This window comes from Topomyia yanbarensis, chromosome 2 (genome assembly GCF_030247195.1).
Source record: "Topomyia yanbarensis strain Yona2022 chromosome 2, ASM3024719v1, whole genome shotgun sequence".
NCBI classification, from domain to species: domain Eukaryota; kingdom Metazoa; phylum Arthropoda; class Insecta; order Diptera; family Culicidae; genus Topomyia; species Topomyia yanbarensis.
In genome coordinates, this window is record NC_080671.1 from 121214687 (window position 1) to 121237170 (window position 22484).

The 22484-nt window shown below is 38.2% G+C and overlaps 2 protein-coding genes and 1 long non-coding RNA gene across 7 annotated transcripts; 1 reads left to right on the top strand and 2 right to left on the bottom strand.

Moving 5' to 3' along the window:
- Window positions 1–5974: 5974 nt before the first annotated feature.
- On the top strand, window positions 5975–9052 carry LOC131679728 (histone-lysine N-methyltransferase SMYD3). 3 transcript variants are annotated; one of them, XM_058960470.1, is made up of 7 exons: window positions 5975–6101; window positions 6245–6379; window positions 6431–6700; window positions 6756–6997; window positions 7605–7732; window positions 8094–8577; window positions 8635–9052. In XM_058960470.1, the coding sequence occupies exons 3-7, from the start codon at window positions 6591–6593 to the stop codon at window positions 9015–9017; spliced, it is 1347 nt and encodes a 448-aa protein (XP_058816453.1). In that variant the 5' UTR covers window positions 5975–6101; window positions 6245–6379; window positions 6431–6590; the 3' UTR covers window positions 9018–9052. The 3 variants fall into 3 exon arrangements, with proteins under 3 accessions (XP_058816453.1, XP_058816454.1, XP_058816455.1); XM_058960471.1 differs by having other exon boundaries at window positions 6245–6372; XM_058960472.1 differs by lacking the exon at window positions 6245–6379 and having other exon boundaries at window positions 5980–6101.
- LOC131679717 (uncharacterized) lies at window positions 8428–11322 on the bottom strand. 3 transcript variants are annotated; one of them, XM_058960456.1, is made up of 3 exons: window positions 11095–11322; window positions 9189–11032; window positions 8428–8556 (listed from the first exon to the last, which is right to left on the bottom strand). In XM_058960456.1, exons 1-3 carry the CDS (start codon window positions 11195–11197, stop codon window positions 8539–8541), a joined length of 1965 nt encoding a protein of 654 aa, XP_058816439.1. In that variant the 5' UTR covers window positions 11198–11322; the 3' UTR covers window positions 8428–8538. The 3 variants fall into 3 exon arrangements, with proteins under 3 accessions (XP_058816439.1, XP_058816440.1, XP_058816438.1); XM_058960457.1 differs by lacking the exon at window positions 8428–8556 and having other exon boundaries at window positions 9165–9775; window positions 9836–11032; XM_058960455.1 differs by lacking the exon at window positions 8428–8556 and having other exon boundaries at window positions 9165–11032.
- A 4272-nt stretch (window positions 11323–15594) lies between these two features.
- LOC131679733 (uncharacterized) lies at window positions 15595–21414 on the bottom strand. The gene is made up of 3 exons (XR_009303847.1): window positions 21155–21414; window positions 20831–21040; window positions 15595–16287 (listed from the first exon to the last, which is right to left on the bottom strand). It is a non-coding gene; the product is annotated as an uncharacterized LOC131679733 (long non-coding RNA).
- Between the last annotated feature and the right edge of the window lie 1070 nt (window positions 21415–22484).

Here is a 22484-nt window from a genome sequence, read left to right on the forward strand (position 1 = left end):
CAAAAACACCAGCTACTCTCACTGTAGAGGATAAGTTGAACGAGCATTGCTCTCCTCCACAACTAACAGGAAAAGGAGAGCAAACGAGGCAGAGCTGCGGCATCACACTATGTGGTGTCGGTTATTCATCACCAATAAATTTTCATTTCACGACAAAGGGGCAAACTCACCTCCCTAGCCCAGTTAAGGATCGCTGCCGGAGTAGCAGCAACACCGGAAGAACTCGTTTGATGTTGACCTAGTCAGTTGGATTAGAACAAATCTGCTAGACCTTAGTGCAGCTGGTGATAAGCACCACTATGAGTGAAATTATTTGGTAAAATTGCAACAAAAAAACTTTTTTACACCATTTTGAACGACATAGTGGAATGCAATATTTCAATTGTAGCACATGACGAAATATTACTTTCCTTAACCCTCCGAAAGTCGCGCATATGGCCTACCTAACGAGCAGCTGCTGGTACCCTAAGACGATTTCGATAGATTTTCAGATCGCGACTGCCGGAAGGTTAATTTGTAGTAATTTTATTTGTTTTTCATTTTCATTGCTTTGTGAAAGAAATTATTAATATTTGGTGAACTCATCTTCGCCACCTTGAAACAAAAGGTTAGTCGGGCAAAATAAATCTGAACTAGACTGCCCATAAACGCATAAGAGTCCCATGTGGATTTTTGTTGAAAAGGAGTTATCCGTTGGATTGTATTCTGTATCACCACTGAATCACACTGCATAAATAAGATAACCGGGTTTGTTCAGAAAATATGAAAAAAAAAATACCAAAACATGGTTGTCCCATCCATTTGGCTCAATGGATGGGACAATCTTGAACAGCGTTTTTCTCTGCTTGCTGTTTTTCAACATGGGACTCTTATGCTGTTATGGGCAGTAGAGTAATAGTTAACTTAGACTTTTTTAAATATTTTGTAAAGAATCAATTAATTTCAAAAAAATTCAACCTATGCTTCTTCCCACCAAACCCGGAGAAATTGATGTAAAACCGGGAGATCGCTCCCGAAAACCGGAGTCTCCGGGTCAAATCCGGAGGGGTGGCAACCCTAACTGTACGAAATTTTCAGCTGACAAGATTATGCTCTTGCTCCGACCAATGGTGAGTGTGTCGTTCTTGAGCATACACTGAGCAAAAAACTATAGTATCCGTGACCCGACTTTTATGGTTGTTTTAACTATTCGCCAAAATAAAAAAAATGACCATGAGATCGGTAATATTGAACTTCTGTATCATGAAAAATAACAGACAAATCGACTACCTCTCAACTATACTGTTGGTATGTATGACTTTTTGAACATGCTTAATCCAACAATATTTATCATTTTAAAACTGACAATGAAATAGTCTGTATCACTATAAAACATAATGTTAAAATGAAAATACAACCATGGTACACCTCTTGCAAAGAACCAATGTCATTGTTATAACTACAATTCTTTTAATTGTTTTGCGCACAATATAATAATCAGTGACGAAGACTAAGAATATCATTGTTATAAGAATGGAAAGGTTAAAATAACTAAATACACTGTTCGTGTGAACGTGATCCTTCTTGAAAACACCTTTTGCGTATAGTGATTTTCAACTGACTATGCTTTGTATTACTATTGACTATACAACTTGTCAATTTTTGCGTTCCTGTTTGGTATTCCTGCAAGACGCCGCCATTACAGTGAACAATTGTATTCGTGACATACGGATATGCTTCGAAGATATTGCATTTTTTATGATTTAAAAAAAATGTTGCTCCGAGTAAACCACTGTTCGAGGACCAGCCAGGAGCGATTCTTAGTGACCAAATAGGTTTATAGCATTAGCTCTATAAATGTTATCAAATTGTTATGAAGTCTCATAAAACAGAACGGAATATAGTATCAAAGTTTTGCTTAGCTTCATTATATTACTTCAGGTAAGAAAATACTTCAATGGTATACAATTTGGGAGCGGTACAAAAGGCCGAATCACAAAAGGCCGAATAACAAAAAGCCGAAACACAAAAGGCCGAAGATGTTCTAACCTACCACAAAAGGCCGAAACCCTAAAAGGCCGAATCACATAAAACCGCAAGTCCACATGCATCAGAAATCGAATGATCTAATCTGTTGGTGTTGATGAAGTAAGCGGAAGCGGCGGCCTCGCGCAAGCAAACCTGTGATCCACTCGTTTGCCCGGATTACTCAAACATAGGGGCTTAAATTAGTTTAAGTCCGACGGAGCGGAGCGATGTCGGACAGCACTTGCCATGAAGCGATGTGGCGTAGCCACATTAGGCTTCGTTCTGTTTATTTATCCTAGTAAAGCGGCAAATATGCAACGAGAAAAGTGTCGTAAATATTCCAAACATTATTATTCTATTGAAAAAAAATCGTAAAAAATCACTCTTAGAAAGTTTCCAGTTCCAACCGCTCTACATATTTACCATTCTGAAAAGGTACATCGACATTTTGGAGACCCCGCTTTTTGGCAACTTCGTGGAATAACTTCATTGTGTTCTGTCTCGAGTTGGTGATTATGGAATCATATTAGGCTTAATGCAAGCAGTAGCCTGTGGAACAACGACCAACTTGCCGTGTTTAACATTCTACATGACAGGTAGTATGGAAAGTTGTGCTCAAACTGATATTATTTACTATATCATCATTGAAAATTTTCAGTTTCAACTGCTCTACATATTTGTCATTCTTATTTGACCAGTCGGCTTAACGGCATTCGGCCAAACGACATTCGGCCTACCGGCTTTCAGCCTAATGACCCAGCACCTTGATATTCGCTGCATATTTACAGCGAGAAAGATGACGTAAATATTATTTTCAATGGTTCCAATCAAATTCTTTCAAAGGTTCCAATCAAATTGTTGAAAGCTTCGTTCAAATCTTGTTTTCAGTTCCAAAGGCTTTATTTCTCACCCTGTTTGGTGCATTCGACCTAGTGTGCCTCGCCCTAATGACTATTCGTCTATATATCCTTCGGCCAGTGCGATGCGGCCTAGCCGCATAACCGAGGCCAAGGATCCGAAGCGGCGTAAAGCCGCTGAGGATCCGCCGGACGAGGTGGCCGCCGGCCCGCCGTCGGCCTCGCGCAAGCAAACCTGTGATCCACTCGTTTGCCCGGATTACTCAAACATAGGGGCTTAAATTAGTTTAAGTCCGACGGAGCGGAGCGATGTCGGACAGCACTTGCCATGAAGCGATGTGGCGTAGCCACATTAGGCTTCGTTCTGTTTATTTATCCTAGTAAAGCGGCAAATATGCAACGAGAAAAGTGTCGTAAATATTCCAAACATTATTATTCTATTGAAAAAAAATCGTAAAAAATCACTCTTAGAAAGTTTCCAGTTCCAACCGCTCTACATATTTACCATTCTGAAAAGGTACATCGACATTTTGGAGACCCCGCTTTTTGGCAACTTCGTGGAATAACTTCATTGTGTTCTGTCTCGAGTTGGTGATTATGGAATCATATTAGGCTTAATGCAAGCAGTAGCCTGTGGAACAACGACCAACTTGCCGTGTTTAACATTCTACATGACAGGTAGTATGGAAAGTTGTGCTCAAACTGATATTATTTACTATATCATCATTGAAAATTTTCAGTTTCAACTGCTCTACATATTTGTCATTCTTATTTGACCAGTCGGCTTAACGGCATTCGGCCAAACGACATTCGGCCTACCGGCTTTCAGCCTAATGACCCAGCACCTTGATATTCGCTGCATATTTACAGCGAGAAAGATGACGTAAATATTATTTTCAATGGTTCCAATCAAATTCTTTCAAAGGTTCCAATCAAATTGTTGAAAGCTTCGTTCAAATCTTGTTTTCAGTTCCAAAGGCTTTATTTCTCACCCTGTTTGGTGCATTCGACCTAGTGTGCCTCGCCCTAATGACTATTCGTCTATATATCCTTCGGCCGGATAACCCTTTGACTAATGACCCCCAGCATCGTTCTAATCTACTACAAAATGCCCGAAAAGACCTTATTAGAAAATATGTGATGCGGATAGCGCATATTTTAACGAAAAATGGTCAATCAATGTTGAATAGATTTTTAGAAATCCTGCCATGTTAATTATTGTACTATCTTTTCGGGTATTTTTCCTTCTTTTTAACATGAGCTGTTCTTTTGAATTTAATTTAATTTAATTAAATAAAAAATCAATTAAAGCAGTTTTCAGCCATCAATTCATGATATGATATGCACCAGCTCATTAATAACGCCATGGGTTACTACAATGACCTTAGCGATTTGATCTCGTGCTTCGGCCTTTTGTAATTCGGCCTTTTGTGATTCGGCCTTTTGTGGTTTTCGGCTTTTAGAGATTTCGGCCTTTTGTGATTCGGCCTTTTGTGCTTCGGCCTTATGTGATTCGGCCTTTCGTAGTACTCCCTACAATTTATGTAAGAGAAGGAGCTGGACGTTTAAAATTCATATTTTTAAATTTTTAGCCTGAAGCCCGAAAACGAGGAGACTTTGATGAAATACAAGTATTTGCTTTGATATCGTTGCCTACATGAATTACTATTTTATTAAAAAAGTATATAAAGATAATACAATGAGGAATGAATAATGTAGATAATACAATAAGGAATGGATAAGAAATTTGTATATGGTAGAGAAAAATTTAAGTTGGCCTAATCCAGGTTTAATTCGTCTTGTTGAATTAGCCGGCGACATCTTCAAACCAACAATTATATTACTACTTAAGCATCTACAGACTTCAATTTATGTTATGTTATAAAAATGCGCAAATAAAAAAATGTATGAATCATAATTTTGCTGGAAATTCAATTTAACAATAAATCCGCTGTAAAAAAACAAGTAAAATGGTTGTGAAAACAATGTAAATCAACGTTTTGACTTCCAAAATCTACAACAGAATAACATCCTAAATCGTTGTAAGTGGTTTCAAAATGTATGGAAAACAATTTTTTCATTGTTACATCACTTAACAACCGCCCTGTTTCGATGTAAAAATTGTGTTTACAATGAAATTACGATCATGAACCGACCAAAGGGCCGAAGACGCAATGATATCGAATCGAGAAAAATAGCTTTGAAAATTCGCTTCAAAAAATTAAATCGTATTTTAACAGTGTTTGCATACTGCGCTTTCAAATGTATTGAAACACTTCAAAACAATACTAGTTTTCGGAAGCATTACGAAAATATTTTATATAATAACGTTTTCGTTGATAAAATTGAAAAAAATATATTTCACCGAATGTTGTTATGAAATGTTGATTAGGCCATTTTTGAGTCGCCCTCTTATTTTGACCATTCACAATTTCGCCCTGCAGTGTCGCCAGAAAACAAAAACCAAATGTGGGTTTCGCCGTGCTCGCCGGAGGGGAAAATTTGTTATTCTTCCCGGGCATATCAAGCAGTTGGTTTTTGTTTAGGGCGACTCTGTTTACGGGCTTTGTAAACAATGATGCTATCAATTTCGCCCGTACACACTACCTTAGAAATGCAGAGGCGTAATCCGCCTGGCGGCTTGTTTACAGTCGAAAGTCGGTTTCGCCGTTTTGTTTTTTATTGATTTTCATGAAGTGTGAATCATTTATAAATGAGTTTTTATATTTATTATGAAGTATTTTTACTCCTCTTTAAGATATTACTCAAATCTCCGTTTGTGTACATTTGTTATATAGGCCCATTTGTCGGTTCACGATCGAATTGATTGTAAAAACAACAAATTTGATTGTATATTCATTGTACATTTTCCAACATATCTAATCTTTTTACATCGTTTTTCATTGTAATGTAACAATGAAAATCACTGTAATTCCGTTATACATTTTTATTCGGGCGGTGAAGAAATCGGCCCTAAAAATCGTCATGTGACTGTGTTCGAGTCAGTAACAAAGGATAGTTTACTTATATTTTTGGTTGATGTGAATTAACATGCATTCAACGAGCGGATAAAATTCTGTTCGGTAGAAAGGAAATAACCGCATTAGAACACCTTCTCTTGATATTCATATACAATAACATAACAAAACCTCACAAGACATCAAACTATGTTTACAACATTGTATTTTCCATATTTTTATGTTTATGTGTTACGGTAGCCTGTCAAGTATTATATTGGTATGTATTACATAGCTATTCTTAAGCATACAATTTAAAATGAAAAAAAATCTTGCCTTTTTGAATTGCACAAAAATTAGCCCTTAGCCATTTTAATGCGTTTGAAAGGGTTTCAGTACCACTAAACTTTGGTTTATTTTTAGCTATGCGAGCGGTCACTCGTGCTATAAATACCTGATGCTTTTCCGGCATCTGCAGTATGTAAGATCTATTCGAGTGAGCATAATTCTTGTCTCATAGCTTTTCAAAACATAGATGCACTCAAAAAATCGTAAATTGTAAGAGATGAGAAAAGAGTTGAATGATGTTTCAGTTTATTTTTGTTTTAGACAGGGAAAAAAACCGGCATCGTATACATCTGTATGAAGTGCTACCGTTATTTCACTCTTGTGGGTGAAGGTGATCGGATGCTAGTTGCCGCTACTTACTCGCACTTTGGCTGATAAAAGGCGAAAGCGTGTTGATATAGTTATATTATCGTTTGTTACAATGAAGAACCTGTTCTACAAACGAGGAAAGTTGATCCATACAGAGAAGCCATTCGCTTACGTACTCCAATCTCGTTACCGAGGGATTAGATGTGATAAGTGCTTCAAGGAGTAAGTTAAATATATTGTTGGAAATGCATAATTACATAGGCTTTCGTCATTGTAGAGGAAAAGTTTTGAAATGTTCAAACTGTATGTACGTGCGCTACTGTAACCGGTTTTGTCAAAAAGAGGCATGGCAAGATCACCAGCATGAGTGTATTAAACTTAAGGCAGTCGCCCCACGGACTGTCCCGGATGCCGCCTTAATGCTTTCTCGCATCATAAGAAAACTGCAAAAAGGAGGAGACTTTGTGAAAGGTTTCTACACATCTAAGTTTTATCGGCGTTTTGGAGATCTAATGACGCGTAAGTTTTTATAAATATAAACTATTAAGATAATTTCTTATCATAATACCGTTTCGGTTCATCTACTTTGTCAAATGATAGAAATTCATCAAATTTGCACTTCATGAATCGGTCTAGAAGTGAAACATGTAGTTTTTTTGTTTCATTCACATAACGAGCGAAACACCGCCCGTTCGGCGTGAGAAAGCTATTTTTGTTATATGTACTACGTGTGCGAAACATACCTCCCACCTGAAAGATTTGCGAGTTAAAAGAAAAAAAAATCTACGACAACGCGATTGAAGACCGTAAGGACGCAGGTTTTTACAGAGTTTGTTTTTTCCTAAAATGCGTCTTAACAATCCATCAGAAGAATTGTGACCGATACAAATGCACCTCCTACTAGGTATATGGTTGTTACTAATTATTTGATTTTTGTTCCTGTTTGCTTTTGCTGTTTTACGTCCTTGTTTCACATCTCATTACATTTGCGTAAATTTATAATACTGAATTGGAATTAAAAATGTAAATGCCAGATACATACGTAATATGCTATTGAATGTGCTGATTCTGTTTTGAACAATTTAATTTGTGGTTTTATTTTGCGTGTGTGTATGAATAATTTTAGATGAAAATGACATCAGAGAAGATGAGAAACGAATGGAACATTTCCAGTCGTTGGTTGTGGTCCTACAATCATTGATAGATGAAGCAGCGATACCAAGCAATGTAGAACTGCTGCAGATTTTCGGAAAGGTATGTTCTAAACTATAATTATTCCATTTTTTTTTTCATGTAAACATCAGTGCTACTGAAAAATTAGAAGGATTTGCGAGCCATGTTTTTACTCATTACTGATTCAAAAATCGATTCAACCGATGAAGGAGCACCAAGTTTCATGTATATCGAAAATAATGCACACGCTTGGACAAAACGACTCCAACCGATACTAACAGTTGGTCGTTTACAAATTCTACTAACAAAACTATATTTAGCAATTTCTAGTTTCTCTAACTCATGACACTAAAAACGTGAACATTTGAAGAAACCCTCTGGCATATTGACATACGTTATCCAGCGTTAACTCTGCCTTGTTTTTATTATAATAATTTTACAGATGTGTATCAATAGCTTCAACATTCTGGACGATGAAATGAATAGTATCGGGACCGGCATGTACCTTGGTGCATCCGTTATGGATCACAGCTGCCGCCCAAACGCCGTGGTAACATTCGACGGAATAAATATCCACGTTCGACTGTTAGAAGACTATCATGGAGCAGGCGAGATGGACATTTCAAAAATCTTTATTTCCTATATCGATCTGATGGATCCAACCGATGTTAGACGGGGACGACTTCGGTCGCAGTACTATTTTGAGTGTGAATGCGATCGGTGCAGGGACCAGCAGGAGCTGAAATTAATGAATGCTGGTGCTTGTCCGAATGTCGATTGTGATGAACCAATAGCGAACATGGGCGATGAAGATGTAGACAAATGTCCTCGTTGTAATACAGCCATCAAAAGTTCTCAACGGGACAAATTTCGGGAAATTATCACCCTCACCAAATCTCGGTTGGCTGAAATGAAGGAAATTGCCTGTGGGTTGGTGGATTGTACCTTGAAAGGATTTGAATAAAATGTATTTATCGTTTCAGATTTGGATGTGTGTCAACTTTGTCTGAAGAAACAGGAAAATATCTTACACTACTACAACGTTTGGTACCTTAAGACGTTGGATCATGCATTTGAGAGTGCTATCAACATGGAAAAGTGGGAAGAAGCCATAGCCTATGGACTGCGGTTGGTTAATGGCTTCATAAAGTATAATGGACCGTTTCACCCGCTGTATGGGCTGCTGTTGTTGAAAATTGGTAAAATTCAGCTTTTCGTGAAACAAGTAGAGCAAGCATTAAAGAACATTAACAATAGTGAAAAAGTTCTACGTATTACACACGGAGAAGAGCATGATCTATACAAAAAGCAACTGGTGCCACTTCTCTGTCAAGCAGCGGATGAGTTTGATATGATTAAAAAGTGAACTACAGTTAGAATAAACCGTGAATACAGTCGTAACGTTTTTTTTAACGAATAGTCCAGGATTTTCTCTCGAAATAGCTAGTCAACTTTCAGCCACAACATACATTGCTATATATTATATAGCTATATATTATTTTTATATTCAACGCTAAATTCCTTTAAAAGCACTCACCTTTTTCAGCATCTGTCGCTTTCGCTGCAAGGAGGTTAGTTTTTGTCGAATAAACTGATGTTTTTCTAATGATTGTGTCCGGTTGCCAATGCGATTAATCAATTTTACATCATGAGTGAGACCATATCCTACAATATCGGCAAAATTTGATCCAGGAAAGCCATGTTCGTTCAACTGTTTCAAGACAGCAGCCTTCACAAGACACGTTATTTCGTCGTCGCAGCCATCATCTTTCTTTGCAGTTACCTCCGAATCGTTAGAAATTGTTTCTGATTCAATCTTGGACTGTCTTTTCTTTTCTTTTCTGCCTGCTTTAGCAGACAATTCATGAAGTAATATTTCCTTCGTAGAATCATGACTTTCTATTGGATTTGAAATATTTGATGTACTTGAATCTTGCCACTCGTCCGATCGTACTTTAGTACCTTTCTTCTTTTTGAGTTTTTGAATTGATGTTTCTTGTACTATTTGTTCCTCACTGTTATCTGCCGTCATTGATTCGTGTCCCACTAATTGTTCATTAGATTTTCTGACTGCTTGGGCGGATGCTTCAAGAACTGCTGTTTCCCTTGAATCGTGACTTCCTACTAGATTAGAAATATTCAGTATACTGGAATCCGACAGCTCTTCTGATCGCAATTTGCTACCTTTTTTCTTCTTTTTGAGTTTTTGAATCGTTTCTTGAACTATTTGTTCCTCACTGTTATCTGAATTTATTGATTTGCTCCCCTCTAACTGTTCAATTGATCCTCTGACAGCTTCAGTGGACGCTTCAAGAACTGCTGTTTCCCTCGAATCGTGACTTTCTACTAGATTAGAAATATTCGGTATACTGGAAACTGACAGCTCTTCTGGTCGTAATTTGCTACCTTTCTTCTTCTTTTTGAGTTTTTGAATCAATGTTTCGTGTACTATTTGTTCCTCACTGTTATCTGCGTTTCCCTTTAACTGTTCAATTGACCTTCTGATTGCTTCGGTGGAGGCTTCAAGAATTGCTTTTTCTTCCGAATCGCGACTTTCTACTAGATTACAATCTGTCAGCTCTTCTGATTGTAACTTGCTACTTTTCTTGGACTCGCTTTCCTGCGACTGCTCAAGTTTCCGTTTCCGTTTACTTTTCTTTGATTTCTTTTTACTGATTTCATTCATACATTCTTCTGAATTGTCATCTTGCCTAACATCGTCGGAAAGTTCAACACCAGAGTATTTTTTCTCCTTTATGTCAATATGTTCAACCTGTGACACTTCAAGTAATTGGTCATGTAATTCTTGATTTTCGCCAGCAACGATCTTAGGATCATTTCCCATCGAACCAAACTTGTTCCGCATTTTACTTTTGAAGTAATCCTGAAGCGACATGGTAGCAGTAACAGTCGTTAGTCCCAATATATTAGTTTCTTCCGATTCCGGTTTATTTTCCTGAATTTCTTCTTTCGTTTCGATTTCAGATGACTGATAGTTCACCTCATCTAAACTCTTTTTGCCGAAAATATTAGCCAAGTCTTTCTCGGTGGCGCGACTTAAATCCTTTCCCCTAGTGAATTTCTTATAATGTACCCTAGCCCTAGACTTTTTAGATTTTTCTTCCAACGATTTAATTTTTTTCAATTCCACCTGATCTCCAGCCGAGGCTTCCTCGCCATTCAACACTTTCAGCAGCTGATTGAAATCCTGATCGTGTTGAGTCCAGTGGTTGTCCTTCTCACCAGCGTATCCAAATCCTTCGCCATCCTGTTTCAGTGTTGGTAGAATAGGCGCGGCCATTCCATCTTCCCTCTTACCGAGCCCCTTGCCTTCGGACCAACCTAGCTTTGCGAGCATTCGAACTCCAAAATTCGTATTGTCTGTGGAAAGGTCAAATATAGCTAAACATTTTACTAAGTTCCAATACGAGACAAGTACTTACCATTGTACACTGGTTCGGCACGTGGCTTGGACTTTACTTGGCATAGTTTTTTCTGTCGCTGCTTCATACTCGGGAGAGCAACCGATCCGAGATAGTCCCCCATTGATGTGAATTCGACTATACTTATACAATTTAAAATAGTTTTTCAACGTGCATACGTTTTTACAAATTAACATTAATAATAGTCGAAAAGGAGGTAAACAAAACTTGCATGCTTGTCGTTGACATTTGTTCCATAAAAAACGTAAGTATAACAGTTAAATTCGACATTCGAACACTTACACTGAAACGAAGGCCATGGTACAAATTACTACATTGCACAGTTCGACATAGATCTTTCATTAGGGCTTAAATCGCAAATGTAAACAAACTGCGTTTTCGCTATTATGACATTATGCGACAAAAATACTACAAGATTGAGGTGAAAATTAGTTAAAATGGTTTTTAGTTCGATTTATAATTAAAGAAAACAAAACGGCGAAACATGCATTTTCTTCGAGATTTCGACTTAGGCCCTTCTTCTCATATGGAATATAAAGGCCAAACTTACATTTTTTGACAGAACCGGGCGTACGGTTATTATTCACAAAATTATTCTTTAAACGGCGGTTCTATTATATAAATGATAAGCAATATCTACTAGGATCATGTCTACTCGATAGTTGTTGCACATAAACATTCGAATATTTCGATATTGTCATGAAATTCGAAGAAAAGATGCACGCGCCCTATCATTTACATTGGGTTTCTATGCGCCCATTTGCTGAGCCCTATTAAAAAGTATACTGTCAAGCTCGCCCATTTACCCAGCCCTACCCAGCAAGACAGAGTCAGTTTAGCCCTTTTACCGCGCCCTTATGAAAATTATGTACACCGTTTAGCCCTTCCGCAAATGGTGGTTGCTGAAGGGCGAAATCACGACTGGGATGCAAATTGGGCGTAAGCATTTTTTTAGTTTCTACCCACTAAAAGCACATAGGAATTAAATTCTTTGTTATATTGTCATAAGGATAACCATAGATGCTTCCGGAAAAACATGGTCATAAAGTAATTTATACCTACAATAAAAACTACATTTAGAAAAGCATCGCCGTATATTGAAACTGATTTTTCTCCATTTGAGTACATTGCGACTTTGGCCCTATTGAAAGATCTGTGTCGAGTTCACACCAAATCGAACTGAACAGTGCACTGAAAATAATCGACACAGTGAAACCATATGCAACTGGCCAGTCATTAACTAAGAGAAGAGAAGACAATCGCGTAGCTAATTTAATCCAGTCCTAACCTCAATATTGAACCAGCTTCTGATTGGCCATTTTGCCAGTAATGAGCGTTCATTATATGTACAATCGGGATGGAAAACAGTGCTGCTGAATCTATTCTGGCTATTTTTCATACACATCAACATTTCGTGCAAATTGAATAAAAGACCTGAATGACGATATAGTTACGTGTATTGTTAAGAGAGACATGAATAAATATTTAATTTAATTTTTAAATGCAGCTAGCATTGTTAATTCTTGGTAGAGGTGCGATCCTTTAGGTACAATTATTTTCGGCAATTGTAAGAAGCATTCAAAGGGAATCTGGCAACGATTAACGCTTATTGTCTTCAGATTTACGGCAGGGCCAAGTCGAGAAAATTAAGAAGAGCAAGAAGCCTGTTGTCGTCTCTTCTCTTAGGTCATTAAGAGCATGTTCAGGAGAGTTTCAGTTTTAGATTTATAATTTTGACAGTTCTATAATATAAAACTGGAAATTTTAAAACAGGAACTTTCTGTCCCCAGCAGCAGTTTTAGCGGGTGTTCTATTTAGTTTAAAATTCATTTCTCGCCATGCCTTCAGCGTTACTGCATTCAAATTTATTTTTCCCCAGTCTATCGGGTCTAAGTGTATGTGCTGAAAACTTTGCATGTATTTAAAACACAGTTCTAAACGTGTTTTAAAATCAGCAACAAATAGAACGGAGTCGTATAACAGTTTTAAATTTTTGCTGGTTGGGCCACAGCCTCGGTCCAACTAACGAATTTGATTCGCTAGTTGGACCGACTGACAGATGTCAAAAACTCTCCAAAGAAGACATTAGTGGTGAAAAGATTGTTAGATAGATTGTCAAAGTAAATTTGACATGAGATTTTGACATTCGGATAAAAGGGATTATAACTACTATGAGGGAGCAAAGCGCTACTGTCTCCATGTATTCACGGACTGAAACATGGGGTCTCGCTCTAGCATACTGTGTCCCACTACTTTGACATGTGTGTATCCAGGGCAATATGTGTCAAACTAATGGACCTAGCATATGTAAGAGCGAGATGATAAATTATCAGTGTAAACAGCGGCATGCGACCTCTAGTAGTTATAATCTCTTTTGTTCCGATTCCTTTTTGTTGGACAATGGTCCAACTAGCGGAGGTCCAATTAAAAGCGGTCCAGTTAAGAAGTGTCCAACCAGCTAATCATGACTGTATATAAAATAAAATAGAAATAGATAGATTTAATCGAAAAAGTTAATTTTTTTGATGATTTCATATAATTTTATTTGGCAACCGTAAAAAAGTGTGATAATGAAGTGCATCAAAAATCCAACTTTCAAAGCAATAAACAATATTAGAGGCTTAAATTAAAAAGACTGTACCAGTGAATTTTGGTAAACAATATATCTCGAGTACTTTTTCAAATGGACGTAAGTAACAATGAGAGATTCTCTTTGAGGTCTTTCTCTTGGCTGGATGTTGTTGGCTCGAATCAAAACTTGTCGAAAGTAAACAAAGTTCATTTCATATCGTCAACCTGGCGCCCAGGTGGTGAAATCAACGGAGTGCTGGAGCGTTGCCAGAAAAATTTTATTTCCAGATCAAATTGTACTAAACTTCCCAGTTTAACTCAGCCGGAATGCTGGCTGGTTCTAATTCGTATTCCGGCTCCGGTGACACAACCGATTCAAGTTAGAATGTTTAAGGGGTACCATTTCGATGCGGCTTAGCCGCATAACCGAGGCCTAGAGGGCGAGGTGGCCACCGACCCGCCGTCGGAAGCAAGCGAACCTGTGACCCACTCGTTTGCCCGGCTTACTCAAACATAGGGGCTATCCCTAGTTTAAGTCCGACTGAGCGGTAGCGAAGTCGGACAGCACGCACAAAAGCGATGTGGCGTAGCCACATTGGGTGCTGGACACAAAATAAAATTGGCAACGCTAGTAAAATGTAAACACAAATGAACACTCCGGATGAACCTATCGTCAATTGACATTTCGACGAGTTTTGATTCGAGCCAATAATATGGGCCCCTTTCTCTTCTGTTCATTACTCGGCCATTTCAACATTTACTACTCTACTCTTTGCATAATATTGTAGTAAAAACCGTCGGCTTTCGATATGTACTGGAAAATTAGTACAAAGTGTTGTAATGACGCCGTAATAAACGAAAGAGAATGTAAACAAAGAGAGGCTCTCAATGTTACTTACGTCCATTTGAAAAAGTACTCGAGATATCATGCTTCGAAGCTAGAATATTGTACGTTTCATTGAAAACGCGTCTTGATTTTATCATGACGCGACGAATTGAATTGGCGCGTTTGGTGATATTGTTGGTATAGTCATATTCTGGTTGCAGTTGAAAATCGAAATAGTGAACTTGCGCCTTTTGATTTTTTCCTATTTTCAGCGTGCGAAGCTAAAGCGCAACTGCTGTAGATGATGCGCAAGTTGATTCTCTAACATGTACACAAGATGCGCTTTAGTTGTCCACTCTGCAAATAGGGAAAAAACGAAAGGCGCAAGTCAATTTTTCGATTTTCAACTGCAACCAGAATATATTTGTGATACAGTTTTGGAATGTAAGTGTCAGTCGTGTCGTTGGATTTATCGTGTGGATTATTTTCTGGCTTTAAACGCAGAATTTTATTTATGCATCGATAGCATATATACTTTTCTATCTGCCTCTACTGCTGTAAATTTTATGCATTGGACATATTCGGTCTATCCACTATGCCTGCTAGAAGTATATGCATGAAAATGCATAAAAATCACAGCAGAAGAAAAGAGACGGGAATACAGTCGTGATTCGCTGGTTGAGCCACAGCCTTGTCAAACTAACGAATTTGATTCGCTAGTTGGACCGACTGACAAATGTCAAAAACTCTCCAAAGGAGATGTTGGCAGTGTAAATGCATCTGTTCATATCTCTAAATATTGTCAGATTGATTGTCAAAGTAAATTTGACACGAGATTTTGACGTTCAGATGCCGTCGGTTCCGACAGCATGAAGTAACAAGTTACTTTATGCTTTCAATGTAAAATAGACTTTTACAGTGAAAAAGGGGGGTGGTTATGTATCTTGGTTATCTTATGTATCATTAACATTAAAAAAATCAATTTTTCTCCATACATACATTTTTTTCTCGAAAACAGTAAAATTTAATGTGAATGCACTGTATCAGTTTTTTGCTGAACAGTGAAATTTATTGTTACATGAAATTTTATTGTAAATCTACTGTGAGAACTTGGCATCGAACAATGTTGAAACAGTAAGGGCATATTCAGGAGCGTTTTATTTTGTATAGGAGTTTCAAAGTAGAACTGGAACTGAAGCATCCACATCCCCAGCAGGGCGTTTTGTTTTATAATTTCGAACAGTTTTGTTTCAAAATTTAAAACTGTTATACAACTCCGCTCTATTTGTTGCTGATTTTAAAACACGTTTAGAACTGTGTTTTAAATGCATGCAAAGTTTTCAGCATAGACACTTAGAACCGATAGACTGGGGAAAAATAAATTTGAATGCAGTAACGCTGAAGGCATGGCGAGACATGCATTTTAAACTGAGTAGCACCCTCGCCAAAACTGCTGCTAGGGACAGAAAGTTCCAGTTTTAAAATTTTCAGTTTTATATTATAGAACTGTCAAAATTATAAATCTAAAACTGAAACACTCCTGAACATGCTCTAATAACTATAATATTTATTGTTTTATGATTGTTTGTAGGGTAAATGCTATTGTAAAATTCTATCCGGGAACTGTTGACGAACTTATTCTGTGGGTTGTTTTATTTTTGCGTGTATAGATATCTGGCATCTCTGCTTAAACGTGAATTTTGACGATTGGCTTTTGTGCCCTGACCATTAGTTTGTCGAGTTCGGTTACGATCGGGCACGAGTACGGATGGTTTTACGAGTGAAAAACACATCAGCTAAAAAAAAAAAATTCAGATTAATATCTAAAACACATTCCAATAGACAATCGTCGAGCTAAGTTAATTTAGTTTCAAAGTGAAGTATTGAACAATAAAAAAACCGCAGGAGAGGAAAATGAGTGCAAGTGACGGTGCCCCTGATGGGGTACCGATAATACAAAATGGCGGAAATGGAAATAAAGAAACCAATACTCAGGGCAGTTCAAGCAATGGCGGCAACAAAATGGCCGAAAATTTCCAATACAAGCAGTGTGATAATGGACCGTATAAAGTGGTGGTAGAAAAAATGCACGAGGAAAAGATGGCGGAAAACGATGCACGAGTTGGCGGAATCAATAAAGTGGCAGTAGGCCTGCTGTTGAAACAAAATGGTTTCACAAAAGCAGTGATGGACGTCAAAAAGATTGGACGAGCAAAGGTGATCGTGTTCTTCAGCAACTGGAAGGATGCAAACAGGCTAGTGACATGTCAAAACCTGAGCCTGAAACGTTTCAAGGCGTATATACCGAAGAATTTTGTAACCGTCAAAGGAGTCATAGCAGGGATCCCAGAGGAACTACAACACGATGAGCTGTTCAACGATATTGAAACGGACAAGGAGATATTAGAAGTATTTCGACTACAGCGCACCACAGCCACAGGAAAAAAAGTACCGATTAGAAAGCTTGGAATAGTATTCCGAAGCAATAAGCTTCCAGGATACATTCGAATTTACTCAGTCATAACGAAGGTTGAACCGTATGTCACAAAGGCAGCCATGTGCAATTCATGCTTACGATACGGACATATCGCCGCGAATTGCAAAAGCCGAAAACGTTGTGGAAACTGTGGAGAAACGCATGAAGAGCAGATCCAGGACCGGGATTGTCCAAATCAAACGAAATGTGTGCACTGCAAAGACAATCACAAATCAACAGACGTCGAGTGTCCCGAACGAAGCAAGCAGAATGATATAAAAAAACTAATGGCGACAAAAAATCTTACCTTTCAAGAAGCTCGAGACGAATTTCGAGTAGCTGTGAGCAATGGATACAACATTCTGGAAAAAGCAGACGAGTTCCCATCGGTCTATGAGAGCTTTGCGAACATGTTGAAGAATTCCTACAATACTGATGAAAGAATACAGTCAACCGCAAGACAGAACAAGCATAACGGAGCAGTAGAAGCAAAAGGTAGGAACTTAGGAGCAATTAAAAAGTTACTACCGAAAAATAAAAAACCGGAAACCAGCAATGCAAAAGGTGTTGACCAGGGACTGGAGAATACACTATACTCTAGCAAGAAAAGGAAGACAGAAAACGAAAATAAGACAGAGCAGGAAAATACGCCTACAGAACCCCAGACAATAACAATAGAACAACACCTAGAGCTTAGGAGAAGATGGGAAGACAAAATGAAGGAAATTGCACAGCAAAAAGAAAAGCTGCAGTCAACGGTTGGTAAAACGTTTCAAACACTGTCGCAAGTCATTGAAGCAAAAGACGACAACGGGTATTTTATCGTCATGGAAGTAGTCAAGCAATTAGCAATTACTCTGGGGTATAACGTACAGAACGGAATACCTAATACCGATATCGAAAATGGCGACATTCAAGATATTACAGAGTAACATACAAAGCCTCACAAAGAATAAAAACGAGCTTGCGCACGAATTACATACAAAAAACATAGATGTAGCACTATTATCTGAAATATGGACAAACGAACACACGATAGCATCATCAAGCATAACAGGTTATCACAAAGTACTACAACCACGATTAGTAGGAACCGGTGGAGGTGTCGGCATATACCTTCGCGACGTATATAATTATATCCCATTAGATTTGACCACTAGCGCTATGTTAGAGGTTATTGGCATCACGATTCCGAGCATAAAGTTAAACTTAGTTTCGGTGTACATAAATCCGAGAATACCAATAACTGATTTGAGTGTAGGTTTGGAAAATCTTCTTACTGAAACACAAACGATGGAACACTTACTAATTGGAGGAGATTTCAATGCCCACAACGAGGCCTGGGGTTGTGAATCTACCAATAGTAAGGGAAAACTCGTTCTAGAAGCAATCACTTCAACGAAGCTTTTAATTTTAAATAACGGGGAGAAGACCTACAAGCCATCTACCCTAAAACATACCCCTAGTGCAATCGATTTGACTTTATGTACACCCGACCTATTTCATGAACTAATCTGGAATGTAAAAGATTATACATTTGGAGGTTCAGGTCATCTCATAATCGATATCCTGCTAACAAAAATAAAATCAAAAAAGCAAAGACCTATATACAATCGGAAGAAAATAAACGAAGAAATATCGTTAATCGATGCTGAGCAACTGGGTTCTATTATGGACCTAGAAAGCATAGTAATCGACACGATAAGCAGAAATAAAGGGGTTAGCAGCTACGTACCGAAATACTATTGGAGTGAAGAGCTAACGGTACTGTACAAAGAAAAAGAAGAATGCTGGAGAAGCTTCAACCGGCTGTCTAACGAAGAAAATTTAATGAAACTACAAAAGGCTAAAGCACTGTTTCAACGAAAGAAGAAACAACTGCTGAAAGAAAAACTAGCAGCCATCACGAAAGATATCGATCCTCGAAATACCAAGGGTAATTGGAATCTGATAAGAAGACTACGCTACAGCCATGATAACAAAAATAGGAATAACATAGTACTCACCGCAAAAGATAAAGCAGTAGAATTCTTAGAGGGGCATTTTGGGAACACACAATTAACATTGGCCCAACCCAAAATACCAAGTACCTCACCCGCAAAGGAATTACTCAACCTAGAACAATGGAATCGCATCATTCAAAAAAAGAAAGCCAGGTCAGCTCCAGGAACAGACCAGCTTACTTATGAGATCCTGAGAAACCTGAACACAGAGACTAAGAAAAAAATTGTTCATGAAATTAATACATACTACACCGCTGGAAACTTGCCGGAACGATTCAAGGAGATTAGAATAATACCAATTGCAAAGCCTGGTCGGGATACAACAGTAGTATCATCATACAGACCGATAGCATGCCTGTCGACGGTTGTTAAATCAGCGAACTCAGCAGTACTACATCGAATACAACAACACGAAAAGAACGAACAGCTCCTACCGGCATTGTCGTTCGGATTCAGACAAGGAAAATCCACAGAGGACTGTCTGGAGTTCGTTACAAATCACCTAATGGCAGCAAAAAGAAACAACATGATCAGCGTAGCAGTTTTCTTCGACTTTTCTAACGCCTTCAATGCTGTTGACATAGACATTCTTATTGCAACTTTGACCAGAATGAAATTTGCAGAGGACATCAGAGTATGGACCGAGAATTTCCTCAAAAATCGACAGCTAGTAATGCGAACAGAACAGGGATTGGTATCAACCATAATCTCGCGAGGGTTACCGCAGGGTGACGTATTATCGCCTACGCTTTTTAATATTTATACGACGGAGTTACACAAAACCGACCAGGACGAGGATAATGTGGTTACAGTACAATACGCGGACGATTTCGTTTAAATAATCAGCGGACAAAACCTAAAAGAAGTCAAAGACACAGCGCAGCGAGTAATAAATAGCTTTGTGAATTGTAGCGAACGTTTGCAACTGGAAATCAACGGCAGCAAAACTAAAGCCATTATATTCCAACCGAGAGAGACGAAAATAGATCTTCAAATTAAGAATACATTTATAGAATGCGTTAGATATTATAAACTACTTGGAATGTATATAGACAATAACCTAAATTACGGAACGCACGTACGAGAATTAAAGTACAAAATAAAGGACAGACAAAATATGCTGAAGATTATCGGCAGTATAAAGAAAGGAGCAACGCCAAAAGTAATGGTACTGTTCCATAAAGCTCTATATGATAGCTTTCTGCGATATGGAAGCTCAATCTACGGGAGCACAACCAAATCCTATCGGAATGACTTGGATGTAACACACCGCCAATGTCAACGAATAGCTACAGGATGCTCAAGGACAACACCGATAAATACCTTGGCTGCTCTAGCTAACGAGGAGCCACTAGAACTGCAGCGGTACTATTGGGCAAAGAAAAGAATATCATCTCACTTCAAGAAACAAGACGCAGTATATCACCAGTTGATACAGCTCGATATCAATGACTCAAACGAAAGCAAAAGATACACATTCATCGAGAAAGTGTACAAAGAAAACGCGGAAGAAGTTAGCAGAATCTATGAGGAAATATCCGTAGAGGATGCATACGAAGTTATTATTCGGCACAAAATAGAGGGAATGACTAGCAGTAAAACAAATATGACCCCAACTACCATGCGACAAATCAGCTTAGAATACATAAACAAAGAATACTGTCTGTGGCGTAAAGTGTATACAGATGCCTCAAGAACAGTGGAAGCCTGCGGTATAGGAGTTCACGAAAGGGAGAATAAAATCAACATCAGCCTTAAATTGGAACAACACTCTAGCATAATGACAGCCGAGCTCCTAGCTATACGGGTCGGTCTGGAAGAAATATCAAAATTGGATAGAGAGAATACAGTGATACTCACCGACTCCCAGTCTGCATGTCTACTTTTGGAAAAACACCAAGAATCCAAATCATGGGACAGTCTGACTGGTACAATTTGCAAAGAACTGCAAACAACGGGCACTGTACTTCAGTGGATTCCAGGCCATGTGGGTCTGGAGGGAAACGAAGCAGCAGATACTCTGGCAAAGGCAGGATTGAATAATGATGCGATTATCGTCAACAAACTTCTCTGGAACGATATAACACGGCGCTATAAGAACCAACTAGCAGAAGCGACAAATGTGTGGTACAACAATATCGCACTAAATGAAAATAAAGGGAGAAAATTCCATGAATTATTTACCTGCTTTCCAAGAAGACCGTGGTTTTGGAATTCAACATTCAATGGGGAAGAAGTGCGAACACTAAATAGAATACTGGCTGGACGCGACTTCTCGAACTACTGGTTGGCTAAAATGCGCCTAGTAGATTCGGAAGAATGCGATCTTTGTGATGAAAAAGACACAACGGAACACATGCTGCTATACTGTATAAAATACACACACATTCGAAATCACTTCTATTGGGATGATAAAAGAAGCATACAAGACATAGTACGTGACAATGATGGAGTAAATAATGAAGAAATGAAAAACATACTAAAATTCGTCCGAATGGCAAGAATAAAAGTGTAACGACTTGTAACGACTAATCGTCACAGCCACTGGCGTTTATGAGGCAAAGTTCCTCGGGCCAAAAAACACAAACTGCAACAACAACAACAACAACATTAGTTTGTCGAGATTTTCATAACTCGACATAGATTTTTCATTAGGGCTTAAATCGCAAATGTAAACAAACTGCGTTTTCGCTATTACGACATTATGCAACAAAAATACTACAAGATTGAGGTGAAAATTAGTTAAAATGGTTTTTAGTTCGATGTATAATTAAAGAAAACAAAACGGCGAAACATGCATTTTCTTCGAGATTTCGACTTAGGTCCTTCTTCTCATATGGAATATAAAGGCCAAACTTACATTTTTAGACAGAAGCGGGCGTACGGTTATTATTCACAAATAAAAGAATAAACGGCGATTCTGTTATATAAATGATAAGCAATATCTACTATGATCATGTCTACTCGATAGTTGTTGCACATAAACATTCGAATATTTCGATATTTTCATGAAATTTGAAGAAAAGATTCACGCGCCCTTTCTTTTACATTGGGTTTCTATGCGCCCATTTGCTGAGCCCTATTAAAAGGTATACTGTCAAGCTCGCCCATTTACCCAGCCCTACCCAGCAAGACTGAGTCAGTTTAGCCCATTTACCGCGCCCTTCTGAAAATTATGTACACGGTTTAGCCCTTCCGCAAATGGTGGTTGCTGAAGGGCGAAATCACGACTGGGATGCAAATTGGGCGTAAGCATTTTTTTAGTTTCTACCCACTAAAAGCACATAGGAATTAAATTCTTTGTTATATTGTCATAAGGTTTAACGAAAAATGCTTCCGTAAAAACACGGTCATAAAGTAATTTATACCTACAATAAAAACTACATTTAGAAAACCTTCGCCGAATATTGAAACTGATTTTTCTCCATTTGAGTACATTGCGACTTAGGCCCTAATGAAAGATCTGTGTCGAACTGTTCTAAAAGTCGCAAATAATGGCGGTAGAATATTCTAA

Excerpts from the sequence above, each read along its gene's own strand:
- LOC131679728 (XM_058960470.1), top strand. The coding sequence starts at position 6,591 with ATGAAGAACCTGTTCTACAAACGAGGAAAGTTGATCCATACAGAGAAG. Across the intron at positions 6,998-7,604 it reads TTTTGGAGATCTAATGACGC|ATGAAAATGACATCAGAGAA; the intron begins GTAAGTTTTTAT and ends GAATAATTTTAG. Across the intron at positions 7,733-8,093 it reads TGCTGCAGATTTTCGGAAAG|ATGTGTATCAATAGCTTCAA; the intron begins GTATGTTCTAAA and ends ATAATTTTACAG.
- LOC131679717 (XM_058960455.1), bottom strand. The coding sequence starts at position 11,197 with ATGGGGGACTATCTCGGATCGGTTGCTCTCCCGAGTATGAAGCAGCGA. Across the intron at positions 11,033-11,094 it reads TGCCGAACCAGTGTACAATG|ACAATACGAATTTTGGAGTT; the intron begins GTAAGTACTTGT and ends ACCTTTCCACAG.